The sequence below is a fragment of the Danio rerio genome, chromosome 2 (assembly GCF_052040795.2).
Source record: "Danio rerio strain M-AB ecotype USA chromosome 2, GRCz13ab, whole genome shotgun sequence".
NCBI lineage: Eukaryota > Metazoa > Chordata > Actinopteri > Cypriniformes > Danionidae > Danio > Danio rerio.
In genome coordinates, this window is record NC_141022.1 from 60,455,187 (window position 1) to 60,481,095 (window position 25,909).

General features: G+C 37.7%; 2 protein-coding genes and 1 long non-coding RNA gene across 5 annotated transcripts in view; 1 reads left to right on the forward strand and 2 right to left on the reverse strand.

Annotated features, from left to right (window-relative positions):
• Positions 1-25,909, reverse strand: part of btbd2b (BTB domain containing 2b) — a 1,074,195-nt gene that overhangs the window by 331,631 nt on the left and 716,655 nt on the right. The gene's annotated exons all lie outside the window — the stretch shown is intronic.
• sbno2a (strawberry notch homolog 2a) overlaps positions 1-25,909 on the reverse strand; it is an 80,295-nt gene that overhangs the window by 33,140 nt on the left and 21,246 nt on the right. For all 3 annotated transcript variants that reach the window (NM_001423680.2, NM_001423681.2, NM_001423682.2), the window contains 10 exon segments: positions 775-928; positions 1,008-1,113; positions 2,993-3,110; positions 5,602-5,745; positions 7,328-7,418; positions 8,083-8,216; positions 8,506-8,666; positions 13,346-13,454; positions 13,529-13,603; positions 19,534-19,701. In NM_001423680.2, the coding sequence (NP_001410609.2) occupies positions 775-928; positions 1,008-1,113; positions 2,993-3,110; positions 5,602-5,745; positions 7,328-7,418; positions 8,083-8,216; positions 8,506-8,666; positions 13,346-13,454; positions 13,529-13,603; positions 19,534-19,701 (1,260 nt within the window).
• On the forward strand, positions 9,993-15,132 carry LOC147846574 (uncharacterized). Its single transcript, XR_015479239.1, has 3 exons — positions 9,993-12,252; positions 12,299-14,476; positions 14,513-15,132. It is a non-coding gene; the product is annotated as an uncharacterized LOC147846574 (long non-coding RNA).

Consider the following 25,909-nt stretch of genomic DNA (forward strand, 5'->3'; position numbering starts at 1 on the left):
ATAGACAGATAGATAGACAGATAGATAGACAGACAGACAGACAGACAGACAGACAGACAGACAGACAGACAGACAGACAGATAGATAGATAGATAGACAGACAGGCAGATAGACAGACAGACAGACAGACAGACAGACAGACAGACAGACAGACAGACAGACAGACAGACAGACAGACAGACAGATAGATAGATAGATAGATAGATAGATAGATATAGATAGACAGATAGACAGAGAGACAGATAGACAGATAGATAAATAGATAGACAGATAGATAGACAGATAGATAGATAGACAGACAGACAGACAGACAGACAGACAGACAGATATATAGATAGATAGATAGATAGATAGATAGATAGATAGATAGATAGATAGATAGATAGATAGATAGATAGATAGATAGATAGATAGATAGATAGATAGATAGATAGATGGATAGATAGATATAGATAGACAGATAGACAGAGAGACAGATAGACAGATAGATAAATAGATAGACAGATAGATAGACAGACAGACAGACAGACAGACAGACAGACAGACAGACAGATAGATAGATAGATAGATAGATAGATAGATAGATAGATAGGCAGACAGGCAGATAGACAGACAGACAGACAGACAGACAGACAGACAGACAGACAGACAGACAGACAGACAGACAGACAGATAGATAGATAGATAGATAGATAGATAGATAGATAGATAGATAGATAGATAGATAGATAGATAGATAGATAGATAGATAGATAGATAGATAGATAGACTCACCAGTCTGGCGGCTTTATTGTAGACCAGTTTAAACTCTTCATCCAGTGCGATCTCCTCTATCCGAAAGGAGACGCCGGAAAAGCTGAGCTGCCGGGCGATATACATGCCACTCACTTTCATATCCATCGCCACAATCTCCATAGCACCAACGCCCCTGAAACACCAGACGCGAGACTTGAGCGCATGTTTATAAGAGAAGAGGAAAATCTCTGACACCGAGCATGAACTCTGACCTCTTCTCAATAGCGTGCAGGAAGTCGTCAAAGGTCTTGAAGGGTGTTCCTTGCCCCCAAATCCCCAGCCGGCTCATGTAGATCATATTCTTTGGCTCAGAAGCACCTGGAGAATGAAGACATTATGCACCCAGTTATTATTTGTAAACTTATTTATCACTCAAACAATTTGACAAGTTAAAACTACAACACAAATATGTTTTCCCTATTGACAGGCATTCAAAAGGCGTGAAATGGAATTTTTAAAACTTATTTTTAATCAATCAATCAATCAATCAATCAATCAATCAATCAATCAAACAACCATTCAACCAACCAATCAACCAATCAATCAAATCAACATGTAATTAGTGCACAGACACATTGTTTTGACCTGTACATAATTTAGTAGAACCAATTCATTTTAAAGTACAGGGGGCGCTCAACCTGTGGTCTGTGTGGGTCCTAATGCCCCAGTATAGTGACGGGGACTCTATACTGCTCAGTAAGCGCCGTCTTTCGGATGAGACGTTAAACCAAGGTCCCGACACTCTGTGGTCGTTAAAAATCCCAGAATGTCCTTTGAAAAAGAGTAGGGGTTTAACCCCGGCATCCTGGCCAAATCTGCCCACTGGCCTCTGTCCATCATGGCCTCCTAACCCTCCCCATATCATAATTGGCTTCATTACTCTGTCTCCTCTCCACCAATCAGCTGGTATGTGGTGTGCGGTCTGGTGCAAAATGGCTGCCATCGCGTCATCCAGGTGGATGCTGCACACTGGTGGTGGATGAGGAGATCCCCCCCCCCATTGTGTAAAACGCCCAGTGCCCAGAAAAGCGCTATATAAATGTAAGGAATTATTATTATTATTGTTATTATTATTATTATTACAAGATTATTGATTTTGTTTTGTTTTACAACATAAAAAAAAGAAAAAGTAAATGAACTTTTTTTGACTCCTTAAAATGGTTACAGACACTGACAATTATTGATAAAACAATAAATAAATATGGATGCATAGATCAATTCCATAGCTAACAATATGATGCATTGATTATTTGTATAAAACATAGCGCAATTCACGGTTAATCACATCCAGTAAAAGTTCATTTTGACATAATATATGTGTGTGTGTACTGTGTACATTTATTATGTATATATAAATAAATACATGCATGAATACATTTGAGAAAATGTTTATATAAAAGACGTAGATATAAAATATATATGTATATGGCACAAATTATACCTAAACCTAAATATCTATATAACAATTTCTTTGTATAGTTTTGTTTACATGAATGTTTTTGTGCATATCACATATAGACAATAAAAATATATATAATAAACACATATATTATGTCAAAACAAACGTATATTTTGGACATGATTAATCGTTACCCAGCACTAGTCAAATATCAACATCGCAATCATTTTTAAAGACACTTTTATTTTGACACTCTACACATCTCCAGGCCTATCTATGCATTTCCACTTGATTCAGTTAAGCCAATTTAGGACACATTCAAGAATGATGCATTGTTTATTATGCTTTTCACCTGTTATTATTTCATCTAGATTATTTAAAATGATAATAAAGTAGATATTTTGCCAAGGATGCTACAGAATGAGCAGTTCACACAGAGTTCAATGTAATGCTTACATTATATACTTTGATTGCATTTGTTCTGTATATTAGCCACATAATAGCTTATTATTGACATAATGATTAATATTCCACCGAATCGAATCAAAATCGTATCAAAAAATGAAAAAAAAAAAAAAATACAAAAAAAAAAATGCAAAAAAATAAAAAAATTAAAAAAAATTCGCTCTGCTGGCTAACAGTATCGATATCGCATCATAACGCGATGAGACGTCTGACTTACAGCAATATTGACAATAAGCAGAAATGTTTCAGAGTATTAAATCAAATATGACACTTACATTAGGAGTAATGATGCTCTGAATCTAAAACATATTAAACTATAAATCTCAATCTTACCTGTGGCACTAGCATACACCACTCTTGCTCGAGGAAGTTTGCTCTGCAGGTCTAGAACGGCTTTACCCATTTTAGTGGAGGTCGCATTCTTAGCCTTATGGCACTCGTCAAACACAATCTGGCAGAGGTTAAAGGTCAAGGGTCAATACTAATTTAATATTTCAGATCTTGAGCGACCCCAAGGAACAGCATGGTGTGTGCGTGTACATATATAAGTTGAAGTCAGAATTATTGGCCCCCCTGAATTATTCACCCGTTTATTTTTTTCCCCAATTTCTGTTTAACAGAGAAGATTTTCAACACATTTCTAAACATAATAGTTTTAATAACTCATTTCTAATAACTGATTTGCTTTATCTTTGCCATGATGACAGTAAATAATATTTGACTAGATATTTTTCAAGACACTTCTATCCAGCTTAAAGTGACATTTAAAGGCTTAACTAGGTTAATTAGGGTAACTAGGCAGGTTAGGGTAATTAGGCAAGTTATTGTATAACGATGGTTTGTTCTGTAGACTATCAAAAAATATATAGCTTAAAGGGGCTAATAATTTTGACCTTAAAATGGTGTTTAAAAAATTAATAACTGCTTTTATTCTGGTCGAGATAAAACAAATAAGACTTTCTCCGCGTGCCTTAGTGCCCCCACCAGTGCCGATATACAGCCATATAGCACTACTACGAGTGTGATATTGCGTTTATACAACAGTTTGACGGCATAATTGTGTATATAAAAACTAAAATTAGTCTCAAAAACCCTTTTGTATGAGGAACTACTTTCTTCCAGACTCAAATCATGAGCTGACAGTTAAACAGCTGAGCAAGCATCTTTTAAACTTTAGATCTGTAGTGTTGGCTTTTTGCTGGCTGTATGTGGGCGGAGTAATACACAAAGGGTAAAGAGGCTGTAGGACTTCTGATATTGCAGAATATCGCACGACTATCAGCCAATCAGATTTGAGAATCCGACAGAACTGTTGTGTGTGTGTGTGTGTGTGTGTATATATATATATATATATATATATATATATATATATATATATATATATATATATATATATATATATATCTGCAGCCGGTCTCCACTTTCCTTACTAATCTGCAATTCCCTCTCTGACCCCTCCACTAAATACATTAATTAAAAAAATTAATAAATAAAAAAATTACTACTGTTTTGCTTCTTACACTTTCTTTACACACCTGAAACTTGCCTACAGCACTTATTCATTGTTGCTTTTATAGTTGTGCAAATCGCTTCCTTGTCCTCATTTGTAAGTTGCTTTGCATAAAAGCGTCTGTTAAATGACTAAATGTAAATGTAAACGTTCACGCAGATCCGCTGTTAGCATGTTTACATGCACACGAGAGTGACAGCCGTAAAAAAAAAAAAAGCTGAATCAAAACTTGTTAAAATCCTGAATCAATAATGGAGTTACTTTTGTATGCTGGAGGAAGGATGACACCATGGCTGAAGTATTTCTTTTAGACAGGCAATGTTCTGTTTTAAAACTATTTTACACAGCCATATCACCCTGCAGCCTAAGACTGGTTACTCACTGAAGCTAAGCAGGGTTGAGCCTGGTCAGTACCTGGATGGGAGACCACTTGGGTCTCTGTTGTTGCTGTTGGAAGTGGTGTTAGTGAGGTCAGCAGGGGGCGCTTAACCTGTGGTTTGTGTGAGTCCTAATGTCCCAGTATAGTGAAGGGGACACTACACTGTCAGTGGGCGCCGTCTTTCGGATGAGACGTTAAACCGAGGTCCTGACTCTCTGTGGTCATTAAAATCCCATGGCACTTCTCGTGAAAGAGCAGGGGTGTAACCCTGGTGTCCTGGTCCCTCAATTGGCCCTTACGATCATGGCCTTCCAGTCATCCCCTTCCACCGAATTGGCTCTATCACTGTCTCTCCACTCCACTAATAGCTGGTGTGTGGTGAGCGCACTGGCACTGTTGTCCTGTGGCTGCCGTCGCATCATCCAAGTGGATGCTGCACTATGGTGGTGGTGACCCCCCTCATGATTGTGAAGCACTTTGGGTGTATGGCCATACACAATAAATGCACTATATAAATACACATTATATTACATTACGCAAAGCTGATGTGTTGTGTTGTTATGAATATGTATGATACGGATGAAACCAATTTGTTTATTAGCGACTAAAAAGATTTGAAATGCAGGTATTGAGTGCACCTCTGGATTTGAAAAATGTAGTGTAAATTAGCATTTTTTTAAAGGTACCGGAAGAAAAAAAATTTATTATCATAAATCATGCAGCAATCTATTTAGCTTAAATGTACTTTTATGTGTATTAAAAATATATTTAGATAATGCGTACACAGCGCTAATAATGCGAGATTATGTTTTTGGCCAAGGACAGAAAAGAAGACAACTATATTCAACTATACAGATATTTGTTAAACTAATTTCCATTACTTTTCCAAAACATTGTGGGGTTTCTGATTTGAAAAATGCCATGTCAAAACTCCATGACTTTTGCAGGTTTTCCATAAACCCTGCATATCCATACAGATGAAACCCAATTATTAATTAGCCGCTAAAAAGATTTGAAATGAATGCATTGAGTGTGTCTCAACATGAAGGATACGACTCCATCAAAGCTGGGTTTGCACCAGTCCAGGATCTGTTTAAGTCGGGTGCGATGCTGCCCGCCGGCCTGACTCTCTCCAATCAGCGCTGAGTATGTGGCGAACAGAACGCCCTCTGAGGTAGCCGTATCTCCATATTTAATCTGCACCAAGGAGGAAACACATACATTAGCATTCAATGATCCTTTCTGAAAAACTGATCAATTGCTCAGCAACATTTCTTAAAAAAAGCTATTATAATTACTTTTTTTTTATTAGGTTAACTATTACAATGACCCTTTACAAAAAATTGATATTTAGTTAACTATTTAACGACCCTTCATGAAAAACGGATTAATTTGTCTGCAACTTTTCTAAAAATAAGCACCTAGGGTTATCACAATTGCTTTTAATAGTTAACTAAAATATTTAGTCAACTATTAAAATGACCCTTCATGAAAAACTAATGAAGCTGATATTTAACTGATATTAAGTTAACTATTTAATGAGGTAACTTCTAAAAGACTCTTCATGAAAAACTGATTAAACTGTCTGCAACATTTCTGGAAAAAAAGCATCTAGGATTATTTTAACTACTTTTAATAGTTAACTAGAAACAATTGAAACAAACAAACAAAAAATGTTAATATATAATAACTACAAAAATGTTGAAATTGCCAAAAAATGAATGGAAATAAAAATCATGCCAAAATAAAACCGTCAAAAATAAAATGACGAAAACAAAATTAATTAAAAAAAAAATTCAAACTGAAAATAAAAAAAATTAAAAACCATTTAAAAAGCTTAATAAATGCTACAGTTTATAAAAAAAATGTTTGGATAAATATATAAAGACATCAAAAACAATAAACAACACGTAAAATAAAAATAACGTTTTTTTTTAAGATCTACTTTTAACAAAAATTCTATATTTTTTTAAAAGATTCTTTATTAAAAACCTCACAAACACTTATTCATGATCATGACTTTGTTTACTTGAAAAAAAAAATCATTCAGCTATAGTAAAACTTGTAACAAACAAAAAATATATTAATATATATATTAATTACAAAAATAGATTTGCTGAAATTACAAACATAAAATAAAATAAAAATAATGTTAAAAAAACAGGCAAACAAACAATGAGTATAACAAAGTCAATGAAAATATAAAATAAAAACATTATTAAATGCTACATTACAATATAAAAATAAGAAAGGGTTTCGAAGCTTATTAAGTATATCTGCTTCAATAGACATTTTGTGGTAAAAACATAACATTAACACTTTATAAACAAAACTTTTCTACATAAAACTATAACAGTAAAAATATATCAACAACAATGAACAATACATAAAATAAAAAACAAAAAATCTTTAAGACCTACTTTTGATAAAAAAGTCTATAATCTATTAAAGGATTTTATATATATTTATATATATATATATATATATATATATATATATATATATATATATATATATATATATATATATATATATATATATATATATATATATAAATCCTTATGCATGATCTCTAATGCTACTGTCATAAGAAATGCAGGCAAACCAATAAGATGCATTTAAATATTGTACAAACATTTTCAATGCTTTGAGTAGTAAATCTGTTTTTAGCAATCAAATATTTTCATTTTTATTTATAAATAAGTTACTTAAACTTGCAATTTATTTAAATAAATTCACAATCAAACTCTGATCAAATGCAGAACTTCATATGACAAACCTTATTTAATGCAAACACAGGGATGTTAGGAGCGTCGATGTCCTTGAGATCTCTCTCAGCATCGTACTTCAGGTCATTCGACACACTGAACCTAAACAAAGTAGATTTCCAGGAAAGAAAAAAAAAATCAAATCATCAGGGGTGAATGAAGAATATAAACTAATACATCAGACTGAAATTAGTTATGTTTATATTCAAAGATGCAATTTACACATCTGCACAAAACTGTATTATTGCATAAAACATTCGCAAATAATGCAGTGTTTTCAACCAATGAGAAACAAGAGAGAGCAAAATCATCATTTGAAGAAGCCACTGTGGTCTTTTTTCTTCTCTAATAAATGAGTTGAGCTTAAGAAGACGAAATAATAGTAATACTAAAGCACTGTGATGATGGGCTGACAGCTGAGGGGTTTTAGAAATCAGCAAAGCAACATTTGAGATCTTTAACAATGTGCAGGAAACACTGCAAAGTCCATTAATGTCGTCATTTTTATCATCACATGTTTTTACTGATGCGCATGCTGGAGTTTGTTCACTAAATGTGTTTCCATCACAGTTTATGCACATTTTTTCTTATCGGATAAAAACTTTATCCTTCTCAGTTGTGCATATACGTTTCTATGCACATTTTGTAAATGTATGCACATCTTGGCATTTCAATTAAGCATTTTTAAATGAGATTTGCTTGGGATTTTTATGCGAACTAGGTGGATAGAAACCTAGCTGGTGAACATTATTGCATGTTTGTTTACCACAGCGCTCTCTTCCGTCCCTTTAAGAAGTTCTCTAGTATGATTCCAGCCACAGTGCGTCCTTTCCCGACACCAGCTCCGTCTCCGATCAGAAAACCTGCTCGCTGACCGTTCTGAAGAATCACCTCATGTTGCTGAAACACACAAACACACATGCAACTTCATGCATTTAAACTAAACGCTAAAGATTAGTTTTTGATTAGATTTAGTTAGTTATGCTTTAATGCTACATCAGCAGCATTGGTTATATTAACATCTACACTTGTACATGTGTAATCATTGCTGTTTCTTATTCATTCATTGCACAAAATAACACTTCCTAAAAAACAAATTCCTAAAAGATCTTTCAGTCTGATCAATGATTCCTCCAAAAGACAACTTCTTGATCATTTAAATTTTTGATTAGAAATAGACATCATGTACCTGGCAGGCGTAGATGATGGCCTCGAGCTGCAGGGCGGACAGCAGGCCTGTGCTTACGGTGCTGTCTGGAATGGACAGTGTGTATGTGATGTCAGGAGGAGGAACGCTGGACAGTGTGTTGGTCTCCACCACGATATCAGGATGAGAGATTCCTATAGTGGCTGTGCACATGTGAACAGGGCATTTATTCGCTATGGGGAAAACACTACTTTACAGCATCAATGTTTAAGCAAAGCTCTTTAAATCACCCCTGTGCATTAAACATGCTATGTAAACAAACTCAATAAATAAATAAATAAATAAATAAATGCTTTAAATGCGTAATGTAATCACACTTTATAAATACTACATGTGTAAATGTGCAATGCAACTAAATGTGCATTATAAATAAGCTATATAATTCTATAGGCATTGTCATGTTTTTAATGTACAAAGTAAATAAACCATATTAATACATTAATTCATTCATTTTCTTGTCGGTTTAGTCCCTTTAGTCGCCACAGCGGAATGAACCGCCAACTTATCTAGCACGTTTTTATGCAGCGCAACCGATCTCTGGGAAACATTCACACACACTCATACACTACAGACAATTTAGACTTCCCAATTCACCTGTACTGCATGTGTTTGGACTGTGGGGGAAACCGGAGCACCCAGAGGAAACCTGCGCGAATGCAGGGAAAACAGGCAAACTCCACACAGAAATGCCAGCTGACCCAGCCGAGGCTTGAACCAGCGACCTTCTTGCTGTGAGGCGACAGCACTACCTACTGCGCCAGCCAATATTAATACACATTAAATAATATATAATATAAATAATTTAAATACCTTATGCACTAAATGTGCTATATAAATAAACTATTAGGGGTGTCAAAATTAATCGTTTCTTCAATGCACCGCGATGCAGACGCGGACAATTCGGTATCGGTTCAGTAATAATCATAACCGTCATTTACCTCATATGCGCTCTGTTGCGAGGGAGACGATCGCGAGTATTTACAACGCTCTAACTACTTAATACTCATGAACTGTGCACAATTTCACTGTGTGAGTTTGAGAATGAAAGTAGCCTACCCCATCTCTCTCTCTCTCTCTCTCTCTCTCTCTCTCTCTCTCTCTCTCTCTCTCTCGCTCACTCTCGTCTCTGTCTCTCTCTCTTTCTCACACACACACAGTGGCCCATTTGACCTGCTGGCGTGACTTTTCTTTTCCTCTCGGCTGTTTTACAGCGCTACTTTTGGATACAGAAACGAGCGCGTGTCTGCAGAGTTTTCTCCACCGTGTCTATCATACATCACCTGTGAGATCGCCGCTGCCGCCTGCCGCTTATCATTCATCTGAAGAGCGCAGCGCGCAAGAGCCAATCGCAACCGTTTTTGTTGAGGGTGTAACCAATCAAAGAGGTGTAATAGAACTAGACAAGGATCGGAAATTGAGCTGGATATTTATATTTGTTTGTATTATTTGCTAAATACTTGTTTTTTTTTAAAGTTACAGTTTATATATCTGACTGTTTGTATTAAATGACACAATTGTATTACAAATAATAACCTATATAAATATAAATATAAATATATTCATACATTTTAATACAAGAGCTGCTGCTGTGAAAAAAATATAAAAGCATCGTCAATGCACCGTGATGCACCGAAATATCGAATTGAACCGAATCGATGGCATGATAATCGTAACCGAACCGTGAGACTAGTGTAGGTTCACAGCTCTATAAACTATATTAATACAAAATGCATTAAATGTGTAAAATATACAAATAATTTTAATACTGTACTAAATGTGCTCTATAAATAAGGAATTTAAATACTATATACATTAAATGTGCAATGTAATTAAACTATAAATGCTATATGTATTTAATGTACAATGTAATTAAACAATATGAATTTGCTCTTCATTGTTTGAACTCTCAGTAATGATTAAATCACACTGAACTGAGCTAAACTGAACTGAACTGAACTTAAACACTAAAACTGAACTACACTGTTCCAGTTACTATGACCATTTATGTGAAGCTGCTTTGACACAATCTACATTGTAAAAGCGCTATACAAATAAAGCTGAATTGAATGGAATTATGAATAAAATATACTTTAAATGTGTAATATAGATCATTTAAATGCCATACACACTAATGGCCTGTTTCCACTGAGAGGTACAGTACGGTACGGGTCGGTACGAGTCACCTTTATCAAGCTTGCATTTCCACTGCCAATATGGCACCTTTTTGGTGGGCGTGGTGTACGACAGTTTCAGACGACGTCATTTTTACTTGAAGAAATGTCTACAGTAAAGCTGTACGAGTCGTTCACATACCATATAAGAAGCTCTTCTCACAAAGCAGATGCTTTTTACACATAAATACTTGTGTATAAATGTTTATTACGAACTTTTCTATGAACACGGTTTGATTATAACTGCAGATCAATGATGCGAAAGAGCCCACTGCCCTCCAAATAGAGTGACTAAGATATCAAAAATAAATTGTATTCAGTCGAAAAACGGCCGCAATAGCTATCAAGTGACGTGCGGCTGTTCAATACAGCACGAGCTGCAGTTAAAGGCTGTCACCATAAGCAAATAGCGCTGGCAGCTGAAAACATTTGGATGTGTTTGTAGAAAAGGCCTTTTGTACTATGCACTGATATCATCAGGGATGCAGCGATTAGCCAATTTCACTATTAACTGTACTTCAATTCGTCACAGTTAAGTTAATCGTAAAGGCTTCTCTAAGCCGCGTTTCTGTTGCACGGAACAAAACTAAACTGCTGCAACTAAACCAAGTCATGCAAAGTTGGCAACTGTGCGCTAGTTTAAAGTTCCAAGTACGTACACAGAGGCTAATACACCAGATTAACTATAGCAGCGGCCGTTCCCATATCACATCTTTTCCGCTTGCAAGTTTGTTATTTCTAGTGCAGGGGCTCCCAAACTTTTCAGGCCGTGACCCCCAAAATGACAATGCCAGTGACTCGTGACCCCCAATATCCTCTGAGGTGGTTATAAATACAGAAACCTTGCATGCAATGGGACACACACACACCAATGGATCCAAGTCTATTCTTCTTTTTATTTTTTTTATGTATGAGAGCTGTAAATGGGCCACAAAGTTTAATCAGGTGTTATGAAATCTGCTGCATCTGACGCTATTGCTGTGTCTTTAATACAATGCAATTACCCCAGGGGTTGCAATCCAATAGAAGTAGTAACTATAAGCTACTAAAGTAACTATATATGGTATAAACGACTGTTTTTTTCTCTTCAGAAGGTTATGGATAAAATATGGTCATTCTTATGGTTTAATAAAAATAAATAGATTTTTGGAAACCACCAGGCGACCCCCCTTCATTGTCCACGAGAGCAACTTTGAGACCCCCCGACCCCCACTTTGAGAAACATTGCCTTATGCCTGATTTATACTTCTGCGTCAGGTGACCGGCGTAACCCACGGCGCATGCAACGCGCGTGGCTGTGCATTTATACTTCTGCGTGCTGTCTCTGTCGGTCTGCATTAACACTTCCGAAACGCTAGTTGGCAGTGAGGTGTAAATGTTACTCTGTGTCGAGTTTCTTCTCTGCTTTTTTGCTTTTCCTGAACACTTCCTGGTTGTACAAGTGGCTCAAACTCGCTCATTTTGAGGCAGGAACCGGCGGACGTGCAACAACTTTAACTATGAGGTAAACACAAAACAAAACTTTCCATCAGGAGCTCCTTCACGGGACTACACACTTGTAAACAATCGCTCGCGCCATTCGCGCGGCTCTCGGTCCCACCTAGACTTGTCAGCGCTACCAAGCCAACCAATCACAGAGCTTACGCTACGCGTCGTTGCGACGTGTAGTTATAATTTTTGAGAGGTGCACGTCAGTGACGGCGATGGCCACGGCGAAGGGCTATGCGTCAGCGCCGTAGCATACGCCGGCGTTTGACGCAGAAGTATAAATCAGCCTTTAGACAGTGGAAACGGCCATAAAGGCGTAACGTACCACTCAGTGGAAACAGGCCATAAATGTGCCATGTAAATAAACTACAAATACCAGATGCATTAAATGTGCTATGTAAATTATGTTAATACAATATGCATTAAATGTGTAATATAAATCAACAATTGAAATATGATATGCACTAAATGTTCACTGTACATAAACTATAAATATTATAAGCAATAAATATGCTCTATAAATAAGTAATTGAAATACTATATGCATTTACATGTGTCATATAAATAAGATCAAGTACTAGATAAATAAAATGTACAATATACATAAACAATTTAAATAATATGTGCATTAAATTTTCCATGTAAATAAACTCGAATATTGTATGCATTAAACGTGCAAACAATTGAAATACTATATTCATTAATGTTATTAGAGCATTTATCTGCTAAGGAAGCACCACTTCTAGAGATTTCCATTATGATTTTTATGCAAAGCTCTTTGAATTATTATAGTGCATTAAATGTCTTATGCAATGAAAATGCTTAAATATACAATAAATGTGCTACGCAAATAAACACATATAGAAACACATTTTAAGACTCCAAACTAATTTAAACCTTAAACAAACATATCTTTTCCTTTACTGTTTCTCTAATCTCTGACAGCACAATCTGATCCAAGTCAGGAATCTCAAGTATATCTGAGCTTTATTTTTTTTTTGCCTGCTATCTCTTCTGAAATTGTAAACAACCTAGAGCTTGCAGAGAGACACTATATCTAATTTTATAAAACTATTATGATTATTAAGCCAACATTTTATATACTGATTCCACTCATGCTGCCTGTATGCTGTGGATTGGAATGGGATGGTATGCTGATTTACATTTGGATGGCTTGTATTCGGCGTAAGTGTCGGCGTGCCCCAACTCCTCCGTCTCTTCATCATCTGCCTCCTCCTCTTCCTCGGGTGGTGGAGCAGGAGCAGCAGCAGGCTGTAGAAACAAAGATGATGAAATGTGAAGAAATTGAGGACAGAGCACTAGAAAACAGAAAAAGGAGAGCCTGCCTTAAATCCGGCCACTGACGGAGACAGGATCGCGTTCAATTCATCCAACCTGCCAGGAAACGCGCTCAGGTTTAGCTGAAAAACACAGATACAGAGATGAAGGTGAACACTCTCAGAAACATACATTAAGACAATAATGCATTATGACTAGGGATGTCAAATTATTAAAAAAATTAACGTGATTAATCACACTTTTTATGTAATTAATCATGATTTATCACAAAATGTAATTAATCATGATGAGAGGGATCATGATTAGGCAAGAGGGATCCCTTCAGACTCATCAACACGCACGATCTCGTTCATCAAATTTGCTTAAACTAAGCATTCTAAAGTATGGCTGTATTTAACAAGCAAGGATTCTGACAGAGGAACGTGAAGCAGACGCTTTACAAAAGGGGGAAACACGTCAAACTTAATGAAACATTTGAGGGACACAGCTTAAGGGCAGAGAAATGTCTTTGAGAGCTTGCTTTGCTTGCAAATTCATCTGGCACTTTCATTCACATGGACACCAATACTCAGCTTTAATGATTAAGATAAAACTGATCAAGAGTCGACCATGTAAGCAGGGGTTTTTGATTATCTTAAATGACCACTCAAGTCCTAAAATGCAGAGGTTTTTCTTTCCGTTCACCATGCGATATCAAATTCCAGTAAAACATCCTGAATGAAAAAAATACTGAATGAGAGTGAACTGCTGAACTGTTAAAGTCTAAATATTAAAAATGAAACTCCCGAAATTGCATGAAACTCTTGAGGAAACACTGGATAGCCTGAAGATGCGACATTAATTGTTTTATACTGAACCTTTCCTTCTAAAAGCGCGTCCTTGGTCATATCCATATTTCTTTGCACGTTAAACACACGCAGGACCAGAGCAAGCTGAACTGGCGCTCTAGGCAAACAGAAATCACGCTGTTTAATTCGTATGGAAGGCAGAGGACCGTAAGGGAGGGGGTGGGTGTAGCGGATGAATGTGAGGACCGGGGGGTTTGCTTGCTATTCTGCTGCCCAAGGCAGCTGCATAGGTCGCGTTTATGGACGCACCGGCCCTGAACACACGTCGGCCACAACCGGAAATAAAAAAAACTGCAACTGCGATATTTGCGTTATTTTTTATTTATGCGTTAAATATTTCAAATTAATCACGTGCGTTAACACGCTAATTTTGACAGCCTTAATAATGAGCTGTCAAATGTAGAAAGAGAGATAAGGAATATCTTAAGGTACGGTGGCCGGGAAGTGCAAAACAACATTACAAAGCGTGAAACACTTTTTGAAAGCTCGAGACAATTTTACATTTTGAAAAACATTTTTACCGATCATCAGACACAATTACATAGGAAAAACTATTTACCAAGGAGGAAACTAATTTACATTTTAGAAAAACATTAACAAGACGCAAAACACTTTTACAAGTCCCGAAACACATTTACAATTACAGATTCCTTACGGAAAGGGAATGTACCACACACCGGTAATGACCCGGAATGTAACACACACTGGAAACTATCAATAATATCCAGCTCGTGTGTGACTTTGTAGACAGATTTCCATGAGTGTACACCTATAAAAATCATGGTTTGACCAACTGCGATAAAACATATTAGAGCTATTCTGATGAAATATCAGCGTGAGAGTGTGTAGAAACATGTAAACGCAAGTGCATGGAAACAATCAAAGCACGACAAGTGTTGACTGATAAAGACATCAAAACCAACCCCAGCCTGTAGACATGAGTAGCTCAGTTATATAGGTCGATTAATACTCGTGCAGAACCTTTTGACTTGTAAGTTCACCCTTTCTGTTCACCCTCTATACAAACGACTGCGTTAGGCAGCAGACAAACCAATATATTCTTAAATTTTCCGATGACACTGTACTATTGCACCTTTTCACAAAACATGCCAGCATTATGGAATACAGAGTGGTTGTAGAATGGTTTGTCTGCTGGTGTGATGACCACAATTTGGAAATTAATGTTAAGAAAACGGAGGAGGTCATCATAGACCCCAGGTCAGTAAGCGATAGTAGCTCTAATGTGGTTTATGATAAAGACATTAAGCAGGTTGATTCATATAAATATTTAGGAGTGAACATTGATAGTGAACTTAATTGGCACTCTCAGGTGTCAAGTCTTTGTGTAAGAATTCATCAGCGATTACACTTTTTACGCAGACTAAGATTATTTGGAGTGAGTAGCAGCATAATGATGACTTTTTATAAAGCAACAATAGAGTCTATTTTAAGATATGGGATTATTGTTTGGTTTGGGAATCTGACACTAAAAATGAAAACCCAAGTAGATAACCTGATGAGAGTGGCAGGAAAAATCATGGGAATTAAGACACTTGGTTCACTAAAAGACATCTTTGAGTTGTGCACAATCCAACAAGCCAACAAGATTTTATCTGATTCTTCACATGTGCTGTCAGTGGAATATGAGCTGATGAATTCTGGCAGAAGATATAGGGTACCGTTGTGCAAGCATAATAGATATAAACATTCTTTTGTTCCTTTTTCAATTAAGTTGATCAACGAGCAAGCAAGGAAGGATGGTCAAAGACTAAGATAACAGGATTGGTTTGCACAACAGAGGGCAGTGGGGCATATGGTACTTTAATTATTTTATTTTTTTATAAAAATTTTATTAAAATTACTGATTTTATGGAATCATATTTATATTAGGAGGTATTTTAGGATTAGATTTTAATGTGTATGTATGTTACATGTTGTCTTGTTGGTGTCGATGTACAGCAGAACCTTTTTCTCTAAAACAAATTTCTCCTACGGGAGACAATAAATTTTACCTTGACCTTGACCTTGACTTGGGTTTGAAACCCGTTGATGACATGTCAATTGTAATTATTTCTTTACATTAATTATGGTTTATACTGTTCTGCCACACGGATATTCAAATCAATAATGTTTACACTGACACTAAGTAATATTTATACGGTATGGGCATGTTTTGTTGCTGTGAAAAAGTGACGAATCTGCCAATCTGCACACGTGAATAGTTTGCACATCTGAAAAGGGCCTCAGTTAACACGGACACCAGTTAAACCGTAACACCGGCTTCATTCAGTTTCCTGTTAAGAGCCCTCAAGCAGATGTTTACATCGTGTAGACTCGACATCATGTCCATGATTACAGCGAACGAGTAGCCCTCTTTAAAATGTTGAACACATTGATGCAGTATGTCTGGTGTTTCCGTCTGGTCAGCGTCCTTTATAAACTCCAAACACCGACCACACGTATAGCAAAACCGCGTTAAGCTGCTCATGTGTTTGCCACAAAACGGGCAAAACAACCCTCGACCGCTGTCCATGTTCGGTCACCATAAACTTTGCTCACGCCATGTACTCCACAGCACGAATTTACCGCGCTCACCAACAACAACTTTCCCACCCATCACTCCCAGTGTGGTACATTCCACGTTACTTCTGGTGTGTGGTACATTCCCTTTCTGTAAGGAATCTGTAATTGTAAATTTGTTTCGGGAGTTGTAAAAGTGTTTCGCGTTTTGTTAATTTCTTTATCTAAAAATGTAAATTAGTTTCGTCCTTGGTAAAAATGTTTTTCAAAATGTAAATTTGTCTCGAGCTTTGTAATGTTGTTTTGCACTTCCCGACCATCGTATTCCGGTGTGGCATATGAAAAAGAATATTCAGAAACATTTAACAGAGATGGGTTGCGGCTGGAAGGGCATCCGCTGCTTAAAAACGTGCTGGATAAGTTGGCGGTTCAATCTGCTGTGGCGACCCCGGATTAATAAAGGGACTAAGCCGACAAAAAATGAATGATGAATGATATTCACAAACAAAAATCATATCAAATACCTTCACACAAAATAAAGAAATTGTTTGCATTTTTATGAACTAATGTGATAAAGAAATGTTTTACTTGGTTTCAGAATTTCTTGTTGTGAATAATTACTGAAGGTTATTTATGACAGGGGTTCTCAAAGTGGGGGTCGGGACCCCCTGCTGGGTCGCGGGACAATGACAAGGGGTCGCTTGGTGATTTCCAAAATTTAAATAAATTTTATTAAACTATTTGAATTGTCATATTTTATTCATAATCCACAGAAGATTAATAGTTGTGTTAAAGAAACAACAACATACAAACAAAAATCAGCCATCAGCTTTTGATATTTATATTAAAATGTAATTAAATTAATAAATGATTAAAAAAAACCTTATATGTTGCATTTATGTGTTGTCAATATGCTCATGTTCATATGGGCCTATAGTTGTGTCTGCAATGTTTATATATATTTACAGTATAACCACTTTGAAAAATGGGGGTCGCGAGTCACTGACATTGTTATTTTGGGGGTCGCGGGCTGAAAAGTTTGGGAACCCCTGATTTATGATACAATATCAGGGCTCGAAATTAACCTTTTTGCTTGGTAGCACCGGTGCTCCTAACTTTAAAAATGTAGACGCATCAGCCAAAATTTAGTCACACCCACCAATTATAAGCACTTTGTTGCATTTGAAATCAATAGTAATCAAACTAACAAACAAAAATTTATATATATATATATATATATATATATATATATATATATATATATATATATACATATATTTCTCAATGAAATCCCGTTATCACAAGAAAATAGATTTTTTTAACATAACTGAGTGACCAAAAGATACACGGAGCGCTCACCGGCCCTGCACGCACTGCTTGACATGGATAAATCTGTTAACGATATAACTGTGCTGTTCTCACGGGTGCTGTCTGATATTGCACTGATGCTTTTAATAGCAATACCGGTCTTTTCATGAGTAGCGATAGTTTACTTAGTGTAAGTCCGTTTGCGATGGTGTACGTGGTGTTATTTTACATACAGCTGCCACTTGCACGACGGACAGCATCTGGTGATTATATGAAGGATTAAACAGAAACTCTCGTGCTAGATGTGGCAAACAGTTACCTGAAAATTCCATCCCACAGACTTTTCATAGCGGACTTGAAGCCACCGGAAGTCTTTTATCCACTCTTCAAAAAGTGCAGATGGTGGTGGATAAACATTCAGCACATGATCACTAGTAAGAGGTGTCATTATTTGTAACTAGATGGTTTCTAAAACAAAATCTGTCAGTGTTATCTTCTTTCTCTTCTTCAGCGCTTTACAATTTTTAGCGGTTGTAGCTCTCTCTGTCATCCCAAGCCAGAAGGCATTGACTGAGTGATTGACAGCTGATATTTCAGGGCTAAAGCAGTTGGCCAATAAAAAGAGCGCAAAGGCGGGGCAAGCATTACGGAATTGGCTTTGTTTACGGCAGCAAGTTGACATGACAACTGTATTAAACCATTCCTGAGCGCTGCGTTTCACGTTTTAAGTGCAGAGATGCATTCTGCATGAATGTCTCCCGAATCCGCGCATGTGGTGAATATTTTGCAGTAAAAACTGGTCGCACACAACACTTTTATACACTGGCAAAAATGCTCCAAAATATATTTAGAGGTCGCATAGATAAAATTTCTGGCGCATATGCGACCAAAATGGTCGCTATTTCGAGCCCTGAATATACAATATTAATACGAAAGCAAAAACTATTACTTAAGGTAAAATACAGGTTTAAATACAGCTATAATAACTAAACAATACTTGCATTATTATATATACATGTTCAGAATAAATATAGGTTTTAAAAGGCACCAGTAGCCGCATTTCCACTGTAGGGCCAGAGCGAACCAGGGCTTTTATCGGGCCCGGGAGGTTGAGCAGTGAGGTTGAAATCATGTCACGTTTCCACTGTCAGGCAAGTAGCTTGCAGCACGTCACGCAAACCCCGCCCCAAGACCGTCCCCCGAGTCAAATGTCACACAACCTGGATGTACTTTATCCTTTACATATTAAATGCCTAAATATTGGCATATGTCTACTTGTTACGCATAATGACTTCAAGAATGTGCATGCATCAATCTGCTTATTCTTGTGGTACTGTGTTGAAAAAATCAGGTATGTAAAATCCCTGTATGAATACCGGTCTCTGACTGTGTCCAGGTATATCCCAGTACATCTGTGCTGCAGGACCCTCGCCAGTTAACTGTGCCAGACTATCAGTGCCAAATCCTGAAGGTTCTGGGTACTCCAGCAGAGAGTCAGATGGTGATGAGAACAGCGATGCCACCTCGTCTGTGCATGGCAGCTCCTAAAAATAACCACAGAATGAAATATGTTCACTATAAGTCACTATCACTAACAAGCGGATGCATGATACAAAAGGTTTCTGTTGTGCATCTGTGCGGGACTTTTATTCTATAGCTGAATATATCACTAAAGGAATTGTTTGTGTATTTTCCATGCAATAAACTGGTTTTCACACAAAAGCACCATAAGATTAGTCCACACAGCACATGCACTATGCCAGCTCAAGTCATATGGTTGCTTTACATGATAACGGATTAGGTCCTTAAAGGGATAGTTCACCCAAAAATCTCAATTTCATGTTAAGTTACTCATTCACAGGTCATTCAAGATAGTTTATACTTCAGTTTAACATTAAAGAAGATTTTGAGCTGAATTCATGGCTCTTGGTGATTCATATAATGCCACAGCCATATCACCCTGCAGCCCAAGACCGGTTACTCACTGTAGCTAAGCAGGGCTGAGCCTGGTCAGTACCTGGATGGGAGGCCACTAGGGAACACTAGGTTGCTGTTGGAAGTGGTGTTAGTGAGGCCAGCAGGGGGTGCTCAACCTGTGGTCTGTGTGAGTCTTAATGCCCCAGTATAGTGAAGGGGACACTACACTGTCAGGGGGCGCCGTCTTTCGAATGAGAAGTTAAACCGAGGTCCAGACTCTCTGTGGTCATTAAAAATCCCATGGCACTTCTCGGGAAAGGGCATAGGTGTAACCCCGGTGTTCTGGCCAAAGTCCCTCAATAGGCCCTTACGATCATGGACTCCCACAATCATCCCCATCCACTGAATTGGCTCTATCACTGTCTCTCCTTACTACCAATAGCTGGTGTGTGGTGAGCGCACTGGCGCTGTTGTCCTGTGGCTGCCGTCGCATCATCCAAGTGGATGCTGCACACTGGTGGTGGTGTGGAGAGATTGATTCCCCTCATGATTGTGAAGCGCTTTGGGTGTATGGGGTATATAAATACACATTACATTACATTACATATAATGACAATGAATGGTGATGGTGGATTAAAACTAATAATATTGTGAATAATGTTCATTTTCTTACACGGACTAGTCATTTCACATCACAAGACCTCAGCGTGTCCCTAGAGAAATGGCTGGGACAACCTTAACCTTATTCCCCAAGAGTCTGTCTTCTTGGTGATACATCCACTTTACAGAACAGAATATCTAAAACACAGGCTGGACTAGTCGTCGCAGGATGAATTATTGCTGTGAGACTGGTGCTGCGAAATTGGAAGAACTCAGACACTCCCTCTTTTAAAGATTGGATTGAGCTGATGACTTCTACTGCATCATATGAACGTATGTTGGCAAGACTTCAGGATTCCACCCATACCTTTAATCGAAAATGGGGTAGCTTTTAGCAATATTTGGAGAGCACATATAAAGAAAATTGAAAAGTTGTCAATTTGACTGTCTGTTATATTGTTTTGTACTATTTTATATTTGTTATAATTTTTGTTTTGCTATTATTTTTATTATAATTTGCTTACATTATTTCTTGAATGTTGATTTTGTATTGTAAATTTTATGTTGAGTGGGTATAAAAGTTCAAAATAAAATAAAAAAGTTCAATTACAAAAAAAAAAAAAAAAAAAAAAAAGACCCTAGCGTGTCATCAGGAGCCTTGACTACTGGTTTGGACATGTTTGTAGGTGTTTATTTTCATCTAAAAAGCCTGTCACCATTCACTGCCATTATAGTCACTTGGAATCACCAAGAATTGAGCTCAAAATCTTCTTTACTGTTCTACTGGAGAAATTAATTAATCTTAGATGACCTGTGAGTGAGTAAATAAATAGGACATTTTCATTTTGGGGTGAACTATCCCTTTTCTAAGTTGAAAAGTGTAGCAACAATATTCTTAAAAATTATGTGAGTACAAAGTGAGGCCAAAAGAGAACAGCACATAAGAGTAAATGACTAAGGGTGTCACGATCCTCCAAATTCTCGATTCGATTACATTTTCGATTCTGAAGGCACAATTTGATTCAATTTTCGATTATGAATAATTAATTAATTAATGACCAATTAATTATTTGTAGCCTACCGTTTAAACTACCTGACCTGCATGGTCTTTGTTTTGCCCCTAAACAAATCATACAGTAAATGAATAAAGGCAAGATACACACATAATTACCACCTGTCAATCACTTTTTTCTGCGGGACTCGTGAATAGGCAGTGATCTGTGTCGTTATAATGGCGTCGGAGAAAAAGAGGCACAACCAACAGGAACCAGCCAACAGTATCTGAGGTGTTCGCTAAAATGACTAAGTACAAGTGAGTGAAAGATTGAAGCAGTCCTCTGACTGCCTGGACCTGCTGCCTCGAGCGCATGGCTGTGTGTGTGTCTGTGTGTGTGTGGTCACGTGATGTGCATTTTCAGAGGTAGAGAGGAAGGAGGGCTGCTCAGAAATGCTACACGCCACTGTGGATGTCAAATCGTTGTCGTTCTAAAATGCCATTTAAAAACAAAGACAGTGTAAACAGGGCCTGAGTGTGAACTTTTCGCGAGCGGATTTGCAACGAGGGCGGGTGGAGGATCGCGATGCCGGTGTTGTCTATCGGACGTTGTCAACATAACTCACTGGAAATCCAAAATGCTTACACACCGGCGACTTCATTAAAATAGGAGAGGGTTTAAGCTCTGTCGACGGGTCTCCTGCTTCTGCAGTTTAACAAGCACTTCAACAAGCCTGTTTTTTTTCCCGCTTGGCAAGCCAAGCAGACGTGACATGGGGGCGTGGCAGCATCGACGATTCTATTTTTTGATTCGATAATCGAAATTGAGCATAAATTTTGATCGATTTCGACACCCCTATTAAATAGGCTCCTTTTTTAGCTCTCCTAATGTTAAATAGTTGAGTTTTACCATTTTTGAGTTGATTCAGCTGATTTCCGGGTCTGACGGAGACACTTTTAGCCAACCCAAGCTCATTCTGGAAAAGTAGCCCCGCGGACGTTTCTGGAGGCCGCGATTTACGTGGCCGGAGGTACGTAAAGGCCGCGTTTGTTTTTTTTTCCTCGAGCGAACGCCGCAGGGCGTTGTGGTGCCACTCCGCCCCTCCTCTTCGCGCTTGGCGGCCGATGGCTCGCCTCCGAGTGGAGGGCTTTCCCGACGCAATCAGTTCGACCGCCTAGCTCACAGCGTTGCGTCGGTGGAGCGGAGGCCCCGGAGGAGGAGGACGACGAGCCGGAGCCGGCCGCGGTGGACGATGACCGGGATCGAGTCCGGGGAACGGCGGGTTCCGGAAATCAGGTAAGACGAAAAACGGAATCCGGAAAATGAGGGCGAGAACGCGGGCGGGATCCGAAAACGCTGTCGAGATCGAAGACGGGGGCTTTTGCTTTTTTTTTCCGATCCGGCGGTTATTCGCGCGAGAACGGCGCGGGGGCGAATGCCGCGCGCTCCCGAGAGGCGCCCGCCCGAGACGCGAAAAGCGTGCACAGCGGCCTCTCGCGGATCCGCGAAAACAAAAAAAACGCTCGAATGCGTACCTTCCGGGACGTAAATCGTGGTCCGCAGAAACGTCCGCGGCGCTACGTTTCCACAATGAGCACGGGTTGCTTTTAGCTTAGCTTAGCTTAGCATAGATCATTGAATTAGATAGAACATTGGCATATCTTAAAAAAATTACCAAGTACATTTTCTTATTGATGCCATACCAAAATGAAATTATGCAGTCCTTAAACCTAGCTGGAGAATATTTTCAGCTACTGTGTAATATTATTGCGCTGCTGCAGGCATTGTACGGCAGCAAAAATTCTTGATTATGATGTCAGAATGAGATTATAGTTTGTAAACATACAGTTGAAGTCAGAATTATTACCCCCCTGAATTATTAGCCCCCTTTTTATTTTTTCCTCTATTTCTGTTTAATGGAGAGAGGATTTTCTTCAGCACATTTCTAAACATAAAAGTTTTAATAACTCATTTCTAATAACTGATTTATTTTATCTTTGCCATAATGACAGTAAATAATATTTGACTACATATTCTTCAATTCAATTCAACTGTTTATTGTCATGTGCACAGTAAGGAAACACGTTTCCCTGTACAATGAGATTCTTACTTTGCCGTCCACAGAGAAGTCATACACACAACATACACATCATACACAACATACACATAAATACACATATATACACAGAAGTGACTGAAGTATGATTATTAAATGTAAGTATATAAATATCTATGAAAGTAAACAATATATAAAACTGATTTGAGTAATGAAACAGATGTAAACAATGTACAGTGGTTTTTTAATTGTGCTAATTATGCAAAAAGTGCCTAGTGCAATTGGCTTATGTGCAAAAAAAAAAAAAATAGTGCAAACTGGGATGGAGAATGTAGTGTTGTACTGAGCAGAAAAAGAGACTGTTATGTGCATTGGTTATCTGTTTAGAAGTCTGATAGCTGATGGGAAGAAAGAGTTCTTGAGTCTGGAAGACACTTCTATACAGCTTAAAGGGTCACGAAACACCAAAACACAGTTTTTGAGCTGTTGACAGTCGTATATGTGTCCCACACTGCTAAAAACACTATTAGGACACCTATATTTCACTAAAAAGTGTAAATTGGTTGTTTTAGCGTTATTTCAAGCAAATTCGTACTTCCGGTTTGAAACGAATTTTTGAAGCTGCGTCACGGTCATGACATAATAGCGTGTATTCCAGCGTGCAGACTGGGCGTCTGTGCCAGCGTGTGTCTTATTACGTCTTACAGTGTGATGCATTAATGTATGAGTAAGGCTTGGTTCAAACCAATCAGCGCGCTCTATTGTGCAACTTCATTAATATTCGTTACTGTCACAGTGTTTAGACGGCAGAGACGCCACGTTGTGTTGGCAAAACAAGCGTCAAGTGTTGCTTTCATAGTTTGCTGCAGTTAAGTTTTGTTTTCGTTTTCTCTCTGTGAGATCTCAAGACTCACGTGTGGATTAACAGTGTACGCGACGCTCGACAACAATAACTTGCGTGTCTAAGAAGGATTATTGTTTACCTGAGAGCTGTTCTCATCTGCAAACGCTGAGATCCGGATTCGCTTGTAGTCTCCTCTTAATAAAGACGCGGCTCTAGTTGCTGGTGATTGTCCTGTCTCTACAGATTTGGTAAGTGAGCGACCAGTGCTCTTTGTTTATTCAGTTCGTATTTTATTCGTATCAAACAAACTATTGCACCAGTGTAAACAAGTTAGCACTAACAGTTACAACCAAACTATAACCTCGTGTTGGATTTTGTGACCGGAATAACACACGCGGCTTTCTGACGCTACCTGCCGTGTGCATCTAAGTTTCCGGGAAATGCTGAGGGTTCCCCCCCCAAACAGAGCTGGACACGCCCACTTTTCTGACTTTTTCCAAAGTAGAGGTGTGAAAACACCCTGCTGAAACGAGGGGGTTTCATGGCCCTTTAAAGTGACATTTAAAGGATTAACTAGGGTAATTAGGTTAACTAGGCAGGTTAGGGTAATTAGTCAAGTTATTGTATAACAGTAGTTTGTTCTGTAGACTATTGGAAAAATATATTGCTTAATGGGGCTAATAATTTTGACCTTAAAATGGTAAAAAAAATATCAAAACTGCTTTTATTCAAGCCAAAATAAAACAAATAAAAATAAAACAAATATTTTTTATAGCTATGGCTGTGTACTAACCTTACTAAAATCAAGGCATTCCAATTGCATAAATTAATATTAAAGTTTCAAAGAATAAATTAATTACAAATTATGTAAAATATTAATATTTATTTAGCACATTGCATCAATGGGTTATCACTTCTGAGGATAGCATCTAGCTGTTGAGAGCTTAAGCTTGTTGCCTGACTGATGTTTCAGAAAGATCTGACAGTGCATAAATAATTTTTTCTTGTCAAATTTAAAAAATATCCAGCAGAAATATGGCAACAACCTGATAGTCGCATATATAGTAGATTAACTCAGAACAGATAAGCCTACCTATTATTATTTAGGGCACTTTCACTTAACATTTCAGACAATGAGGGTACATGCTCCTCATCTAGTGCAGAGAGACCAGTCTCTCACTCTAATCTAATACAATTCAATGATCTATGCTAAGCTAAGCTAATAGTACTCCAGCCAGATCCAGAGATCGGCTGAATGAATTAAAAATGGTAAAACTCAACTGTTAAACAGTAGGGGAGCTGTAAAAAAAAAAAGTAAATTAATAATAATAAAATGTGGT